The 17,142-nt window shown below is 39.3% G+C and overlaps 1 protein-coding gene and 1 pseudogene across 4 annotated transcripts in view; one reads left to right on the forward strand and one right to left on the reverse strand.

The window, feature by feature from the left end:
• The window catches only part of PCNX2 (pecanex 2), a 290,657-nt gene that overhangs the window by 39,376 nt on the left and 234,139 nt on the right, over nt 1-17,142 (forward strand). For all 4 annotated transcript variants that reach the window (XM_072755955.1, XM_072755958.1, XM_072755956.1 and 1 more), the window contains exons 5-8: nt 5,294-6,592; nt 11,403-11,550; nt 11,690-11,835; nt 14,038-14,131. In XM_072755955.1, coding sequence (XP_072612056.1) covers nt 5,294-6,592; nt 11,403-11,550; nt 11,690-11,835; nt 14,038-14,131 — 1,687 coding nt within the window. The remainder of the gene's footprint in view (nt 1-5,293; nt 6,593-11,402; nt 11,551-11,689; nt 11,836-14,037; nt 14,132-17,142) is intronic.
• On the reverse strand, nt 3,510-5,081 carry LOC112927348 (glutamyl-tRNA(Gln) amidotransferase subunit A, mitochondrial-like; annotated as a pseudogene).

Consider the following 17,142-nt stretch of genomic DNA (forward strand, 5'->3'; position numbering starts at 1 on the left):
CCTGCAATATTTTCATTCATTTTCAACAAGTGTACTTGATATTGAGTAGTCATGGAAAGCCTCTTTGATGAGACAACATCCAAGTTGAGATCTGGATGGCAAAGTAAAAGAGCCATCTACATAGATAGAGGGGCCATGTGAGGGAGTAGAGGATTGTCAGATTAGGACTCAGAGGATCTGGGCTGTAGTCCCAGCTCCTTCGGTAGCATGGTAAACTTGGACAAATTTCTTGACTCTTCTGTTCCTCTATTTCCATGGAAAAGTATCTGCTCTGAACAGTAGGAAAACCTGCGTAGGATTGCTACAAAGTAAAATAATCTTCATTATCATCAACCAACATTCTTGGGTGTGGATAAGATAATTGGCTAGTTTCTTTGGAGGATTTGATGAGTATGAACTATGGTTGTTTTCTAGAACTCTGTACAGTCCAGTTAGGAAAATAATTTAAATCTATATAAATAAAGCTATAGTTTAAAAAGTTTATGGTAAGTAAAATTTAGTTCTACAGACATTAATTGCTTAAAGGAGTGCAGAAGAGAGCTTATTTCTGGTTTAGGTGATCATGAGAAATTACATGTTGAAGGAGGGATATGAAAAAGACCTTGAATGAGGTCTTTAGTGGGTGAGGAGAAAGAACATTCCTGGTGGGAGACTTAAGTCCAGAGTTTGCACTAGAATCAAAGAAGGTCTTCTGACTAGAGTAGTGGAGGGCAGGGCCTCTCAATTCTTTCTACCAAAGTACCCCTGAAGGCAGAGGAGAGTGAGTTCTAGGGCTTGTTCTAGGGCTTCTTGTGCCCCCAGAGAATACTCTTCATGATAGAGTGAATGAAAACTGAGGCTACATACTGGTTGAATGATCATAAGGCTAGGTAAGAAAGAACAACCAAAAGATTACCCCAGGGTTTTAAGCTTAAGAGGCTTAAGAAGTGGTAGGGTCATTAACAGATACAGGGAAGCTGGGAGAAGGATGAAACTCACTTTCAGCCACCGTCATAAGTATAAATCATTACAGATAAAATTCAGACATGTTTTGAAAATATATGAATCATGTCAGAAATGTGAGGTTCTTATTGTCCTCAGGTCAAGGCCCCAGCAAGCCCATTGCCAAGTCCTTGGCCTACCACTTTCCATGTCTTTCCTTGTAGATCCTCATCGCAGCCTTAAGAGGATAGTATAATTAATTCCATTTTACAGATAGGAGGTTGAAGATTAGAGCAGTGGTTCTCCACTGGCAGGTTTTTCTCCCAAAGAATGTTTGATAATATCTGAAGGCATTTTCTATTGTCATAAGTGAGAACAGAGTTGCAACTGGCATCGAGTAGGAAGAGGCCAGAGATGCTGCTAAACATCTTACAATGCATAGGACAGCCCCCACAGCAAAGATTTATATGGTCCAAAATGTCAATAACACCACAGTTGAGGATCTTGGTTTAGAGGGATTAGATAACTTGTCCAAGGTAACATAACTAGTTAGTAGAAGAGCCAGGACCTTTCTGATAATAAGTCTCAAACATGATGTTGAAACCAGTCTGCCTCCCAAGGCCACCAAACAGCAAAATCTAAAAGTCTGAATTATTATTTTAAATGCAGAGATTTTTTTTCTTTGAAAAAATTTATTTCATATTATACACACATTAAGAAAAGACTGGGGCAAAGATTTTATCATTTGTTTGCTTTTTACATCATGTTAGCTCCTTCAGCTAAGATGGTTTTCCCTGTTATCAAATAATGCAATTCTCTTTTATGAATTTCTTCCTCTTTCAGGGATTCAGAATCAAGATTTATAAGAAGACTGAAAGATTTATAAGAAAGATTTATAAGAAATTTATAAGAATTTATAAGAAATTTATAAGAAATTTATAATATAAGAATTTATATATATATAATATAAGAATTTATATATATAATATAAGATATATAATATAAGATATATATAATATAATATAATATATATTATATAAGATATAATATAATATAAGATATATTACATATTATATAAGATATAATATATATATATAATATAAGAATTTATAAGAAATTTATAAGAATTTATAAGAAAGATTTATAAGAAGGCCTGAAAGATTTGATACAAATGTTGTCAGACTGAGTGTTTGGGAGTGGAAGGATCCTGGGAGGAGAGAAAACTATTAATGAAAAAGTAACAGGCAGGTTAACTTCTACGATGCAACATTCCAGGGGCTCTGCAGAAGGTTCCACCACTTAGATTTTACCCTCATGTACTTCATAGTTAGAAAAGACTTTTTCCTTACTAAACAAAGTGAATTTATTAAAAAGTAATTCAGCTTTCCACTTATACTTATCAGTAACCTAAGTCCCAAATTAGAAGACCTGATCAAAATGGGCTGATGATGGCTAAGACAAATCCAATGATGAAATTTTATAGTAGGTAAATGTATGATTTTCATAAATTTTTTTCCAAATTGAATACAGATTGTTAATGTCTCTTTCGGTTCAAGGGACCCAAATAGAGAGCACCTGTAAAGAAAGGTAAGCTAAGGGGATAAAGAAACCATAAGGAATAGAGAATCCAGGGTAAGGGAGGAGGCTATAGGCTTTTCTATCTTCGGCATCCTCACCAAATTATCTACTAGTTTTTTACATTGGATGTACTTGTATATCTTGAAACTTTCTCACTAAAATCATGTTCCACTACCTACCAAATTTCAAGTCCAATATGGTGTCTTAGGTTACAACAAATGTTTCTAGGACACCAGTGAGTTCATCTGTGACTGGTAAATAGGAAAATGAAGTCAGTGTAACATGGAATTGCTCTGGTTCCTTGGCATGGGATTCTGGGATAGCAGAAGTAAAATTTTCACCTTTAGCAAAAAGGAGAAAGTTTTCAGTTATTGCATCTCTATTTTTAGAGAAATAAAGAGTGTCTGCACCTGGGCTCTTCCCCAGAGAGACACACCGTCAGTCTTGCTTGACTCTGGGCCGCAGCAGGTTGCACTTCCTCCAGGGCTCAGAGCTCAGAAGAGTCAGAAGAGACTCTTTTGTTCTGCACTCAGAAGCAAGTATTTCCATTTTATTGTTTCTGTGCATTTTAACATCCCCTGAGGCAGCCTCTACCACATGTTGAATTGCCGATCTGCCTAGCTGTTCAGGTTCTCTCTGGAGGTACAAATTATAGCTCTTATTAGCACTTTGGTTACAAAGATTGTACAAGTTTTGAGAGGCTTATCCCTAAGCTTACTTTTACTCTAAGCTCTGTTCTTATTAATGAACATTTTTGCAGAATGCATCATTTTTCAGGAACATGTATCTTGTGTTAATGGAAAAATCCTGTACTTTACACTTAGTGGGTACTTAATAAATGCTGACAGATGACTTATTAATTAACTATATCACAAGAGTTTTAAAAAGTGATCCCACAACACAAATGATTGTGTTGACAATGAACCAAATTATAGGAATTTAGCAAGATATCTGACTTCTCTAGAATATAAAATCTTTAAGTTATTTTAATTTGTATGCTATATTTATCACTACTGTTTTAGAGAAACAGAAGCTAACTTTCCAATTTCAAAGACTGATGAACAATCATCCATTAGTTCTTGAAGCTGAGTAACAGAAAACTACTTATTTTTCAAACCACTTAGCAATTGTAAGAAGCTGCTGGTCACAAAATGCATATCCAATAAACTGTAGTCCTACTGGCAATCCTTGGTTTGAGAGGGCCATAGGGATGCTCACTGCTGGCAATCCTGCCATATTTATAGCCTGTGTAAAAATATCATCCTGGGCACTTCGTGTTCTGTTGTCTTCTTTAATGAACTCTAGGTATGGGAAAGCCTCACTTAAGGTGCTAGGAGTCAGCAAGACATCCACTCCAGAGTTAAAAACATTCACAAAATCATTAGCAATGAGTCATCTCACTTTCTGGGCCTTAATGAAATAATTCTTATAGTTTTCTTTCAATAAGAAAAAATTTCCTGAGAAAATTCTTCCTTTCACCGCATCATTAAACCCTTCTCGCCGGCTTGCAGCATACATGGCTTCAGTAGACACATTGATGTCACATCTGTGGCCATATTCTAGCCCATCAAATCTTGCCATATTTGATGCCACTTCTGATGTACACAATACATGGTAGCAGACAATTGAGTAACTGGGATGGGGCAGGGACACTTCAATTATTTTGGCCCCCTCAGACTCAAAGAAGTTAGCAGCTTTGGACCAAAGAGATTGCACTTCACTTGATAGTTCTGCAGTAAGATATTCCTTTGGGATTCCTATACATAGTTTATTCACATCTGTCAAACTGGGAAGTGTAAATGGTTTAACAGGATCTTGAATTGTGGTAGAATCTTTGGGGTCATGCCCAGCTAGCATACTCAACACAACTTCTGCATCATCCATACCTCTGGTTAAGATTCCACATCCATTGAATTCACCAGGGGAATGAGACCATGATGAGAACCTAAGCCATAGCTTGGTTTGAAACCAACAACCCCATAGTGGGCAGCTGGATTTCTGGTGGATCCTCCTATATCTGATCCTAAAGCCGCAGAGCTTGTAAACGCTGCTACTGCTGCCACGCTCCCTCCTGAGCTTCCTTCAGTTATAAGCCAATTTGAATCCTCATTCTCACCATGGGCCTTGTGCTTCATCTTTTCTCTATATTGTTTTGAATAACTCCAGGTTTTTTTAACTGGTCCAAATACACCACCTGTGCTTCCAGTTCCCATTGCAAACTCATCTAAATTTGTTTTTCCCATCAGGACAGCTCCCTGATCCAACAACTTCTGAACTATGTAGCATGGTGATACATAACCTTTCAGCTTGTTTGATGCACATGTTATCTCAATGCCTGGCGTGTTAAAGTTGTCTCTTACTGCAATAGGAACTCCATCTAAATCCCCAAGTGAATGACCTTTCTTGTATCTTTTCTCCAATTCTTCAGCTTGCTTTAAGGCTACCTCTTCTGATACAGTAATGTATGCATTTAGAAACTTGGTCTTCTTGTTAAGGGAGAGACATTTTTGACAGAGCTCTGTTGGAGTAATTTGGCCTTGTTTCAGTGCTGCAGAAACTTCTTGGAGGGTTTGGCCTAGCATGGTCCTTGTGCCCAGTCTGCCACCACAGGGCCCAGGTGACAAGAAATGCAGAGATTTTAAGAGCAATTTCACAGTGGGGGTGATATTTTAAAAATAAGCATCCAATCACATGCGTTGCTAGAGCTACTTTTAGCTTTGTTATTATGAGGTCTTGCCCTGGGACATTATTCATCTGTTTTAGGAATTAATAAAGTTCCTGCTGTTTATTTCAGGTGTCATTCTCTCCGAAGACCAAGCTATAGCACCAGTGTCATCTACCTCACCTGGTATTAAAAGGGAAAGCTTACCGGCTTGTGAAGAGGACGTGCCAGAAACCATGACCACGCCAGCAGTACCCATGAAACCAGTTGTGGCAGAAACTCGAATCAGCGGTAAAGGGAAGGAGAGAGGAGGCAAGGGGCAGCCCCCTTTCCGCCACAGATCCGAGGGTGGCTTAGTTGAGAAAGAAGCCTTGAAGAAGTTGCCACACTTGTCTTTGTCTCAGTATGACTTATTAGAAACAGATGTTTCTTTCCAGCCTTGGGGTAGTGAGAATTCAGTTCTAAGTCCAGAACCTGTGATCTATGCCCAGGGCTCCTTACGGGAACGGTTGCAGAGCCAGTCACCTCCAGACAGCCTGAGCAGCAGCTGCCCTCAGTGCAACACTGTTATTGCCAAACCTGTGCACGAGCCACTGGATGCCTCCCGGCAGGTGGACCCAACCATGAACCAGGAAGTGGACTACTCAGACAGTGAGGTAGCTGTCACTCTTATCGATACTTCTCAGCCTGGAGACCCACTGAGTCTGCATGAACCCATTAAAATCGTCATCACCATGAGCAGTACCCCCAACTCCATGACAGACTTGGAAAGCTCCCTCCACCTGAAGGTCATTGGCACCGAGAGGGCCGGTTTAAAGTCCGATGCTGAGCCAGCTGCCCTGGAGGTGGCCAGTCCTCCCAACACAGAGCAGATGAGAATTCCTGTCATCACCCTTGAGCTCTCTGAGGATGGGGGAGGGGGTGCTATGTGTCCTGAAGGCAATGGAAGTGACAGGACCCCAGAGAGATTGATGGTAGAAGCATCATCCAATCAGTGTTCCGGCTATGAATCTGGGGAGGGGGGCCATGCCACAAAGGATGGCAGTCCTTCCCCAGGGGGTTGCTGTGAAACAACTTCCGCATTCACACCTCAAGTGGTCCCTGAGTCTGAGGGGGTAAGGGATAGCCAGGCTAACCTTGATCCGTCATCTTGTAAAACTAGCCATGAAAAGAGACACACCCGGGTTCTCAGTGTGGACAGTGGGACAGATGTCTTCTTGAGCAAAAGTTCCACAGAAGTGATTAACGATAAAGAAAAAACAATGCCAACTTCCAAATCTGACCTAGAGGCTAAGGAAGGACAAATACCAAATGAATCCAACTTCCTAGAATTTGTCTCCCTATTAGAATCAATCAATACTTCCAAGCTGGCAGCATCCACCCAAAGGAATGGCTCAGCAGAGCAGAACAAAGACGGTGGGCTCCTTGGAGGTACGCTTCCACATCAGTTCTATCATGATGACACAAAGAAGGCAGTTTGTATCTTCATGAGCTTCTGTGATTTGGTTTTGCAAATAGCAGAATATTGGGTCATTACTGCTTGGTGGCGTTATTGATAATTGCCAGACGTGCCAATACTAAGCTGTGTGTTGAGCATATATTAATATTGGCTTACTCTGGCAGGAAATTTAAGGCATAGTAATGAATGTTTGGCTTCCCTAGAAGGTAATAATATTTATTTCCAAGGAAATAAGCAATTGTATTTTATCACCATGACAAGAACTCACAGTAGATTTCTCTCCATCTATGGAATAGATGCATTCTGGGAAAGTACATTATGGTTTGCCCCCAGAGGGTCCTCATTTACACTATTTTGTCACCATAATTAGTAACAGCAGTGCCTTTCACCCTTAGAGGTGTTCCCAGTTGGAACAATAAATTATATAGTTACTTTCATCTTCATTTGTTTACACTTCATAGAACCTTATGTTATGGGTACTATTATTTCTCTTTTGCAGATGAAGCTCAGAGAGTTTCATTAACTTTCCCAAGTTAGTCTAGGAGAAGTAGACTAAGAGAACTGAGCTTTAATCCCAGGTAATCTTGATCCAGAGCCAGAGCTCCTACAAAGTATATTTCCTTTATGAATGTAAGATTCATTTCTTTTCAGGTTGCTTAATATCTCTGGGCTTAATATCCTGACTGGTAAAAGGATGTTACTGGACTAGAGTTTTTACAAAATCGTTTAACTTTAAATGTCCATGTTCCTGTGATTTCTTAGTACGTTTCTGCCTATTTATCTGACAAAATAGTGGCTATATGGTAGGATTGCTTGCTGGCAGTTGTATTGCACATGGCAGCTCATTTTCTTTGTTGGAGCTCGTAGTGCTTAGTGCTAAAATTGTCCCTTTGCTGCCGGCTGTTCCCTGCTCCCTGGGACAGCCAGCGGCCCCTCTGGCTCCATGTTGGCAACTACCAGCAATTTGCTCATTTCTTTTGCTTTTCCAGTACTCTGCCAAAAGGATTGCTGTGCTTGCTAATTGGTTCACCTTTGCTTAAAAACACATTAAGTTTGGGTATTTAACTTATGTAAAGTGAATAATCTTCACTTTACTATGTCTATATATCTAAGATTTTGCATATACAGTAATAATAAGAAAGATCCAGATAAATATTTTAATAAGCCCAGGCGGTACAAGAAAGCACTGGTTACTTTGAGATAAAAATCTTTCTGATATTGGACCTGGATGTTCATCTGTTTTATGTAAATACTTGTGAATCTAGATTAGCACTGTCCAACAGCAGCTTCTGCAGTGATGAGAATATCCCATATCTACTTGTCCAGGACAGCAGCCACTAGCCACATGTACCTGTCAAACACTTGAAATGGGGATTGTGCAGCTGAGCAACTGAATTTTTAATGTTATTGAATTTAAATAGCCACTTGTGGCTACTGGCTACTATACTGGACAGCTCTGATCCATACATGTGTGTCTTCCCAGGAAGCAGTGGGTATGATGGACGGAACACTTGCTTTAGGACCTCCGAGCCCATGGCCAAATTTTGGTTTTGCAGTACCAGCCGGGTGAGGTTCAACAACTTACTAAACCTACCTGAGTCTCAGTGTCTTCAATAAAGCAAGAATAACAGTATGTTACAGATTTACTGTGAAGATTCAATTGGGAAAATATGTAATAAGTCTTGACCCTTGATCAATTTCAGCCTTTTATTCTGAATTTCCCCTCAGGCCATATGTAAGGTTTATTGATTTGTCACTTAAGTTTCTGCTCTTCTTAAATTTTTTGGCCAATCACATTCTACCTGAATGGTGTATAAAATTGGAAATCTAGGAGTATGCAAAGAAATATGGATGCTATAAGGTTTACTATGGAAAGGAACAGGCTTGGTTGTAAGGAACTGCAGGTACAGCAGGGAGGGAGGAGCTGGAGGGGATTCTGTGCCTCTTCCAGGAAAGGACAGAGGATTTTAATTGAAGGATGAAAGAGAAGAATGTAACTCTTAGTTCTTGGAAGGCAAGAACTAAAGGTGGCAAATTTGATCTGTTTCAGGGGTACCTTAAGTCTGTGAGATCGATAATATCTTCTTGCTTCTGTCCTCATAATAATTTTTTATGTGTTGTAATCTAAAAACCCAATTTCAGAGTGTATTTCTAAAACAACATGACAGTGTTGAATGATATTGGCAGTCCAGGCAATATGTCCTCATCTTTCTCCTGCTTCAAAGTGAAATAATGTTTGACTGTTATGTGATTGTAAGATCCATGATTTCCCAGTTCTCTTTATGGAATTCTTATATTACTAACCCAGGTTCTCTCTGCAAGGGGCTTTATGATTATGTTCAGGCTTTGGGTATATACTAAGGTTCTGGGCTCTGGAAAACCATACGCTTATCAGAAGTCTTTAAAACTGTATTTTCATTTTGTTTTGTTTTATTACACTTTTATTTTACTTTGTGGGAATAAACAAAGACCAATCAAATGAGAAGAAACAAAGGCTATTATTCAGAGCTTGCTTTAACAAGGGAGTCAGCCTCTATTTCCTATGTTTTGGCAGAGACTCAAAGGCAAGCAGAGGAGTGGGAAAGCTTCATAGTGGACAGAAAGAAGGCTTCAGGTTTGCTTTGACCAGAGGCTGGGAAGCAAGAGGCAGGCTAATTAGAGCATCCTGTGTGATTGGTTATGGGAACATATTTGGCTTTCTCTGTTTGGAAGCAGGGACAAAAATTAGGGAAGCTCTTAGTAATTAATCAGGTCCTGGCCATTTGGGGCCAATTATTACAGGGGTTATTGTTTGACTTCCCGGACTGTTCACTAGAAATAATGATCTGACTTCCTGCAAGTCTGATTTATACATAGTATGTTGGCTTCCTGGGCTAGTTGTTGTAAATTGTTGGTCAGCATTCTATTTTTATATATATCATCTGGCCACTACCTATTTCATATTCAGTGTCTTCTAGAATTTCTATGAAAATAATCATGAATGTATGCAGAGATGATTTTTGAAGAATTATCCAAAGTTTGGAAAAATTGGAGCAACCTAAATGTACAACAATAGGGGTCTATTTCGGTAAATTATGCTGTATCAATGTACTATTACATAACTATCATTTTTAGATGATATAGAAGAATATCTAATCTCATTTAATATTTATAATTCTTTAACATAAATATAAAGTCATAAAAGACATCTATTTTATGACTTAATTTTTTATAAAACAAAAAAAGTATACATTCATAGAAAAAAGGACTGGTGTGGTATATATCAAACTGGTTCCTGTATCAGCATGGTGAGGTTAAGAGTGATTTAAAATTTTTTCTTTTCTCTAGTTTTAAATCATATACAATTGATGTGTACCACTTTTATAGAACAGAAAATTCCTATAATGTGTTATTTTAAAGGGGAAAAGGAAAACAAATAGTCCATATGTTGATATATGTAATGTACCCATTTAAGAGAAGGAGAGACTAAATTATGAGACAGACACCTGAACAAATGAGTCCAGATACTTGTAACGTGAAGAGGTAGAGCGATCTGCCTTTGCCTTTCTGTAATTTTGTGTGCAATATGATCACTGGCCAAAGCTACTTGTTATGATAGCACTTTCTCACAAATGTGTTTTTTGAAAACTGTGAAAACTTCTATCTTGACAAGCTGTCAAATGAAAGGCAAACATTTTTGTATCAAAGAAATTCTAATGGTAGTTTCACAGATGTGCTGGGAATATTTATCTTTAGGACTCACATAGAAGCCAGCAATGTTTCTCTTGAAGTCTGAGGATGAAAACTTTGTTATATACATAATGATGTGATTTATACCCCGGGGAAACTAACATAATTTTACTTTTTGAGGGCCCAGACAGATCTTGGTGGGCTTCCCGAACAGCATGTCTTGAAAGGGCCTGTAGGTTCAAACCACTCACTTCTGTTCTTGAGACAATTTATTCAGAAGATAACTCTTGGTATCTTTGGTCTTGAGAATAGAGTGATCATTGTAACCCTAAAAGTGGCTATTGGGGTATATACTCAGACAACAAAGGGCTGCCCCTTAGGGGTGGATTCCATTGTGCATAATAGTGTAAGCTAAGCCTCTTATTTTGACCAGTGATTTAAGGAGGATTGTAAAAACTCCAATGACCAATCTGTACCTACTAATTTTGGCATTCTTATTCACCTTAAAATGTTCTCAGGACAAGTAGTAGGTGTAGTGTCCTACTGTGTCTTCCACAGGGCCAAGTATACAGTGCCAAGTCAACTATGCCTAATGAGTGTCTATTTTATGAAGGGACTGACTCTGCCTCTACCTTGAAAATCCAGACATGGAGATGAGTGAGAAGGAATGATTGATAAGATTTTAAAGTAGTGGATGGCACTTTGCTCTAAACTAGGCAGATTTATTTATGAAATTTATTTTTCATCTGATGCTGTCTATTTATGCATTGAGAACCTTTTAGCCCCAAGTAATCTAAATGGGTGATTTTCAACCAGCTAAGTGGTCACTGGAGTTATTTTAAGGGAATCCCAGCATCTGCACATACAGTAGATAGTTTCCATAGATGTCTAAATAACTAGTCTCCAATATATATGCACTTAGGTTTTTTTAAATATATTTAGGTACTTTCATACTTAGCAAAATTAAAATTTACTTAAACACATTCTAAATTCATTGGAGCTATGTTGATTTTTCTATCTATTCTTGTTTCAGTTTTGGTAATTTATTTCCAAGTGCTTTCACATTACTTTCTTTTTTAACATTATGCTAACACACAAAGCAATGTTTTTCAGATAACTGCTCCCATGAGAAAAAGGAGGAAATCCAAGAAAGTGAAAAGCCTAATGGACACAATTCCAAGCATGGAAAACCGGACATGCAAAGTCAAGATCACACTAGTACCAGCCCCGTGCTCACTGAGCCTGCCAAGATTACGACCCTGTGAGCATAACTTACTTAACTTAGCTTCATATTGCTGCAAAGTGTGAAGCAGCTTCATTTTAGTAGCTGCTTCTTTTAATGATTTGTTAGGGATAAGGAGGAGTTCCTAATAGTTTTTGAAACTTCTATATATGTTAAGTTTCCAGGGCAATAGACAAAGACAAATTATCTACAGGGTAACTTCCCAGCAAGATAGTTCTGTCTTGCAAGTCATCAGTGGGCCTGAAACATCTGTGCAAGATGAGATGTCTGTGGATGCTATGCATGTCTTCATTGATGAACACGGTAAGTCTTTAGAGCTCTTCACTAATGAGGAAGAAGGGATAAAGTTGGAGGCTTTCTCATACCCTTGTGGTCTCTTAGCCTCAGTACTAGACTTTGGAACAGGAAGACTTAGGCTTATGATGGCTCACAAATAATGTTCTTAGAGCAGAGGGTGCTCCCTTCTGCCTCACAGCCTTTGCATGTCTCTGTGCCTACTTTAATTCTAAAGATAGCTCTCCAGGAAAATCTTTCATAGACTTCCCAGACTTAATCAGATTCTTAAGCTTTTTGCTCTCTGAACACCCTGTCCATTTTCTTCTTTGATATTACTATAGCTTCTGATTATTCATTGACTTATAATTTGATTAATGATATTGTTCCCCTTACAACTGAACTTTAGGAAAGCAATGCCTAGGACCTAGTAAATATTTCTTGGGACCCAGTAAATATTTTCTTGTTGAAAATCTGACCTTGATATATATTTTTGGTGCCTTGTTATAAAAAGGATTTAAAGTAGAAAAAGAAAGAAAGAGAAGGGAGGAAGGGAGACAGAAAAAAGAAAGAAAGGGAAGAAAGAAGGAATTAATTGGCAAGTTCAAAGTTCTATAGATAAGGGATATAGGTCCTTGTCTTTTGAAGATAAGTCTTTGGCTTAAATCCCTTATAGATCAATTAATGTTCATTGTTTTACTTTCAAAAGGATTCTAGTTTGGATACTGAATTATATGGCCACCCTTTGTATAGATCAGTAGTTTATGGTTTGATATGCTTTTGCATCTGCAGACATACAAAACAGTCTTTTGCATTATGAAGAACAACACTAGCATTTATATCAGAGCCTGGTGGTGGTGGGGGGGGGCTGTGTTTGTCTTGTTAATGTGTCTCTTGGTGGGAGGAGCCTTAAATTGAGGTTCAGTCCTTCAGCTCACATTCCAGCTGCTTGTAACCGACATGGTTAATTATGCCCCTGTGTCACCTGAAGAAGGTACTCCTAAAACCTCTTCTGGGAAGAGACCATTTACATTTACAAAGTGAACTGATTTTCACACCTCAATACCCTGAACCTCTTTAGCAGGCTAATTTAACTCTGTAAATTAATTCCATCTCTTGCTTTTCCTCATTAGCAGGCTGACACGCCAGTCAGCGTGCGGTGCCACTGCTCATCTGCGAATTCCAAGGTGGGGATAGTCTCGTGTGCTTCCCCGATCAAAACCACATGCTTGATTATCAAGCCTTTTTCTTTGCACATGATACAAAAAACACTCAGTTACGGCATACTCAGATTATACTGACACATGCTGAAAACATGCAAAACAATGAATTGAAGAGAATACAGCTGACCCTTGAACAACAGGGGTTTCAACTGTGGCAGGTCCACTTATACATGGGGTTTTCTTGGGTAAATACAGTGCAGTACTGTTAATGTATTTTCTTTTCCTTATGACTTTCTTTTTTTTTTAAGGAATTTTTATTTTTTTTATTTTTTATTTTTATTTTTATTTATTTATGATAGTCACACACACAGAGAGAGAGAGGCAGAGACATAGGCAGAGGGAGAAGCAGGCTCCATACACCGGGAGCCCGATGTGGGATTCGATCCCGGGTCTCCAGGATCGCGCCCTGGGCCAAAGGCAGGCGCCAAACCGCTGTGCCACCCAGGGATCCCCCTTATGACTTTCTTAATAATGTTTTCTTTTCTCTGGATTACTTTATTATAAGAATACAATATATAAAACATGAAAAATTCAATATATAAAACATGTAACATTCAAACTATGTGCTGATTGACTTTATGTGATGGGTAAGGCTTCTGGTCAACTAGCGTGCAGTAGCGTGTTAGTAGTTAAGTTTTGGGAGAGTCAAAAGTTATATATGGGTTTTCAACTATGTGGGTGGTCATTGCCTCTGACCTCCAAGTTGTCCAAGGGTCAAATGTATATAAAAATGAATTAAGAGATGGTGCAAATTAATTGATGAAAAGCAATTAAGTAATAGGTAACTGAGGCAAAGTCATCTAAGCATATTTTTAGAGAGGTAGATCAAGAAGATATTCTTAGTTAAGTTACACTTCTTTGGAAAAATATAAAGAAGGGATCTAGATTACCACTGATTATTATTAAAACAGCCCAAAATGAGTTCTCTCTAACTTAAAAAAAATAAGCTGAAATGATCATGGATCAATAATTTTCTAATATTTTGTGCTGACATCTCATGATTTTCTAGGGGAAATTAGATCTTGTTATTTAAAGTCCGGAAATCAGAAAGAAGGCCCTTTACAGCATCAACCATCAAATTATGACAGTTTCTCTCATGCTCGGTAAGTGGAGGTCTGGTTTCAGGTTTGGGAGCTGTCGCATTGCTGGGGGACATGTAAATTACTCTGACTGTAAATGAAGTGAGGATCCTGGTGTAGAATGAATGTGTTAATCCATTTGTAGGTGTCAAAGCATGTGGGTTTTTCTTGAGAGGAAAAGAAAATCTAATGTAGAAGAAGAATAAAAAATAAACCGAACTGTTTTATAATAGCTGCATCCAAAAATGAATATAAACATGTAAATACAAATAGGAATCCTATGCAGACAATAGTGCTCCCTTCAGATAAAATAGTGATGCAGCTCCAGAACATGTTCTTAAATTCGTTTTGAGGAAAGGACCGGAAATATAGTTCTCATCCATGATAGTGAAGGCAGGCGTTTTTGTAGATAGGTAATGGAAACATTTGTTCTATTTTCCTTCCTTCAGAATGTATTGAATAACTTTCTAAATTCTGTTAAGCTGATATTAAATTAGCTTGTATATTTGGAACATACCTGGATTGATGGCATCATTAAGCAAGCTGTAAATCTTACTAATGGTGGACTGAATTCATTATTTTTTCTGGACTTCAAGATTCTCTTTTTTTATTATTTATTTTAGAGAGAAGGAGAGCACATGTGTGCGTGTACACACATGTGTGAGCAGGGGGAAGGGCAGAGGAGTAGAATCTCAAGCGGACTCCTGGATGAGTGGGGGGTTGGGTGGCACTCAATCTTGTGACCCTGAGATCATGACCTGATCCCAAAAGAGTCAGATGCTGAGCCACCCAGGTGCCCCTGGACTTCAAGATGCTTTGAGGATAATCCATGTGGACACACTTCAGTTGCTTGCTCTAAGTACATTTTTCATGTACATTTTGTTAGAATTGTATGTATACTTGAAGACTTATGGGAGTCTTTTGTGGTGTGATTGGAATGCCTTAGACTTCGTCTCTGGAGAGTTCAAAGGGAGTTATAGGAACCTTAATTCCAGATCCTGTGGTTTAGTGCTCCTTCCCAAGGTCAAAGTTTCCTTAAAGGCTATGCCCAGGAAATTCAAGGAAGGCCTAGAAGAAAGTTAGTCTTTGTCCTTGCAGTCTGGTCTCTAGGTGGAATTTTGTTGTGTGCTAGCCATAGGTGTTCTGTCACTGTTGTCACTGCTGCAGAAGGAGCTGATGTTGGCCATCCTGGCAGATCTGATGGGTGCTGTAGGTGGTGGCTCTCCCAGGCCACACCATCCCAACTGGACCCCGACCCTGAAGCAGTCTGCTGTGTCCAGAGCCACTCTGATGGGGAAATGGGCATGCTCTCCATTGCTTCCACGTCTTCCACTCTTCTAATAAAAATAGACAGAAAACAAAATTCTTCTTCTGCAGCCAAGAAACATCCAGTCTCCCAAGAGGAGAGGGAGGTTTGCTGTCCGCATCTCAGCCCCAGCCGCTGGGACATTTACCTACAATGACTTGATGGATTTAGGGATCTAGGATGGCAGCTTTCTTAGACCAAATGTTTAATTCTGTGTGAACACAGCTTTGAGAGCTGTCACAGTATTCTGCAGTCCTCTATTGCAAGCTGTAGTGTTCTTAAACTAAATATGGAACAATTATAAGCCCCGTATCTTCTCCCAAAATGAAATTATGAGATTTCCTTATTTTGATTTTCCTGGATAAATGTGCTTTACTTTCCCCTTTGGTAAATACTTTTGTTGTGTTTGCCGGGAATGCCTGGTAGCATAAGGTCACATACCCAGAGGCTTAAAAAATTAAAAATGTACAGTGTGCAAATCAGAATCAGAGCAAATGTCTGTATTGTTTCCAGTGGGCCCCACCTTCCTAGGCCATGCCACTTTTAGAGGGACCCTTTCACTCCTGTTCTCCCCTCAAGTGCTCTCTCTTTATTAAATTTTCCCAAAGTCTTGTTTCTTTCATTTCCCCTGCATTTCTTCCCGAGATTAGAGGTCTTTTGTGACCTGCCCTCCATTTCTAGAGCTGCCTGGGCTTCAGTTTGCTGTAGGGCATTTACAAGGAGGGCAAGAGCTTTCTGCCAGGTGAGACTGGCTGCACAGTACTGCTGGGGCTGCTAAACAAGTTTGTGCTGAGCGCCCCTGCGAAGCCATGTAGGGAATCTTGGGTCAGTCCTTCCTGAGCTCTGCCTTTTCATCTACGTGCCACAGTTAGACCCACTTCCTGCTGCACAGGAGAGAATCCGTGTCAAAGAGGCTGCACCACTCTGGGAATTTTGTTTCATCTAACTAAGAAACCCTGTAGATGATTTCAGGGATGTGGTTTCTCCTTCTCCCTCACCCTCCCATTCCTGTGTTTTGACACCACTCTCAAACACCCCACTCTGGGGTGGGGAGATGCCTATAGTAACCCTTCTCATTCAAGTCCAGCGAGGACAGCATGCTTCTCCCATAAAAACCCCAATATAAGTCTTATTGAGTCTGATTGGTTCTGACTGTGCCATGTTCCCTGAACCCAATCACCAAAGCAAGTACTTGATTTACTTAGCTCTCCGTTCATCTGCAGAGCTGGAATTATAAGTTCCCCCAGAGACAGTTTGGGAGTGGCTCTTCAGAGGGAACTTTGGATGGATGGATGAGGGGCAGCAAAAATCAACAGATGACCCCTGAGGACTCTCTTTCTGGTAAAATGGTTCAATTAGATTAATTACTGACTTCTTTAAAGAGAATAATGATTAGGTTTTGTAAAAGCAGCTTTCCCTTCAAGAAAAGCTTTATCTAATGTCCCTGGTCACATTAACATTTCTTTGTGTGAACATGCCAATGGAGAGCTCTTGGCCCGCCATCTCACATGCCAAGTGCTGTCTTAGACCGCTTGTCCTCTCCCAAAGGTAATTTGCCAGGGCATTTGTTTTAAGAGCTCTAGGAAAGCATGCCACATAGCCATGCCTATCTTCTCCTTGTCGTGATTCACAGATAAAATGAACTAATATACATGTTTGCTATCACACGTACAGACTATTGAGACCATGTTCTCTATACTGTCTATGCTTTGAAATAAGTTAGTCATTT

This window comes from Vulpes vulpes, chromosome 4 (genome assembly GCF_048418805.1).
Source record: "Vulpes vulpes isolate BD-2025 chromosome 4, VulVul3, whole genome shotgun sequence".
Lineage (NCBI taxonomy): Eukaryota > Metazoa > Chordata > Mammalia > Carnivora > Canidae > Vulpes > Vulpes vulpes.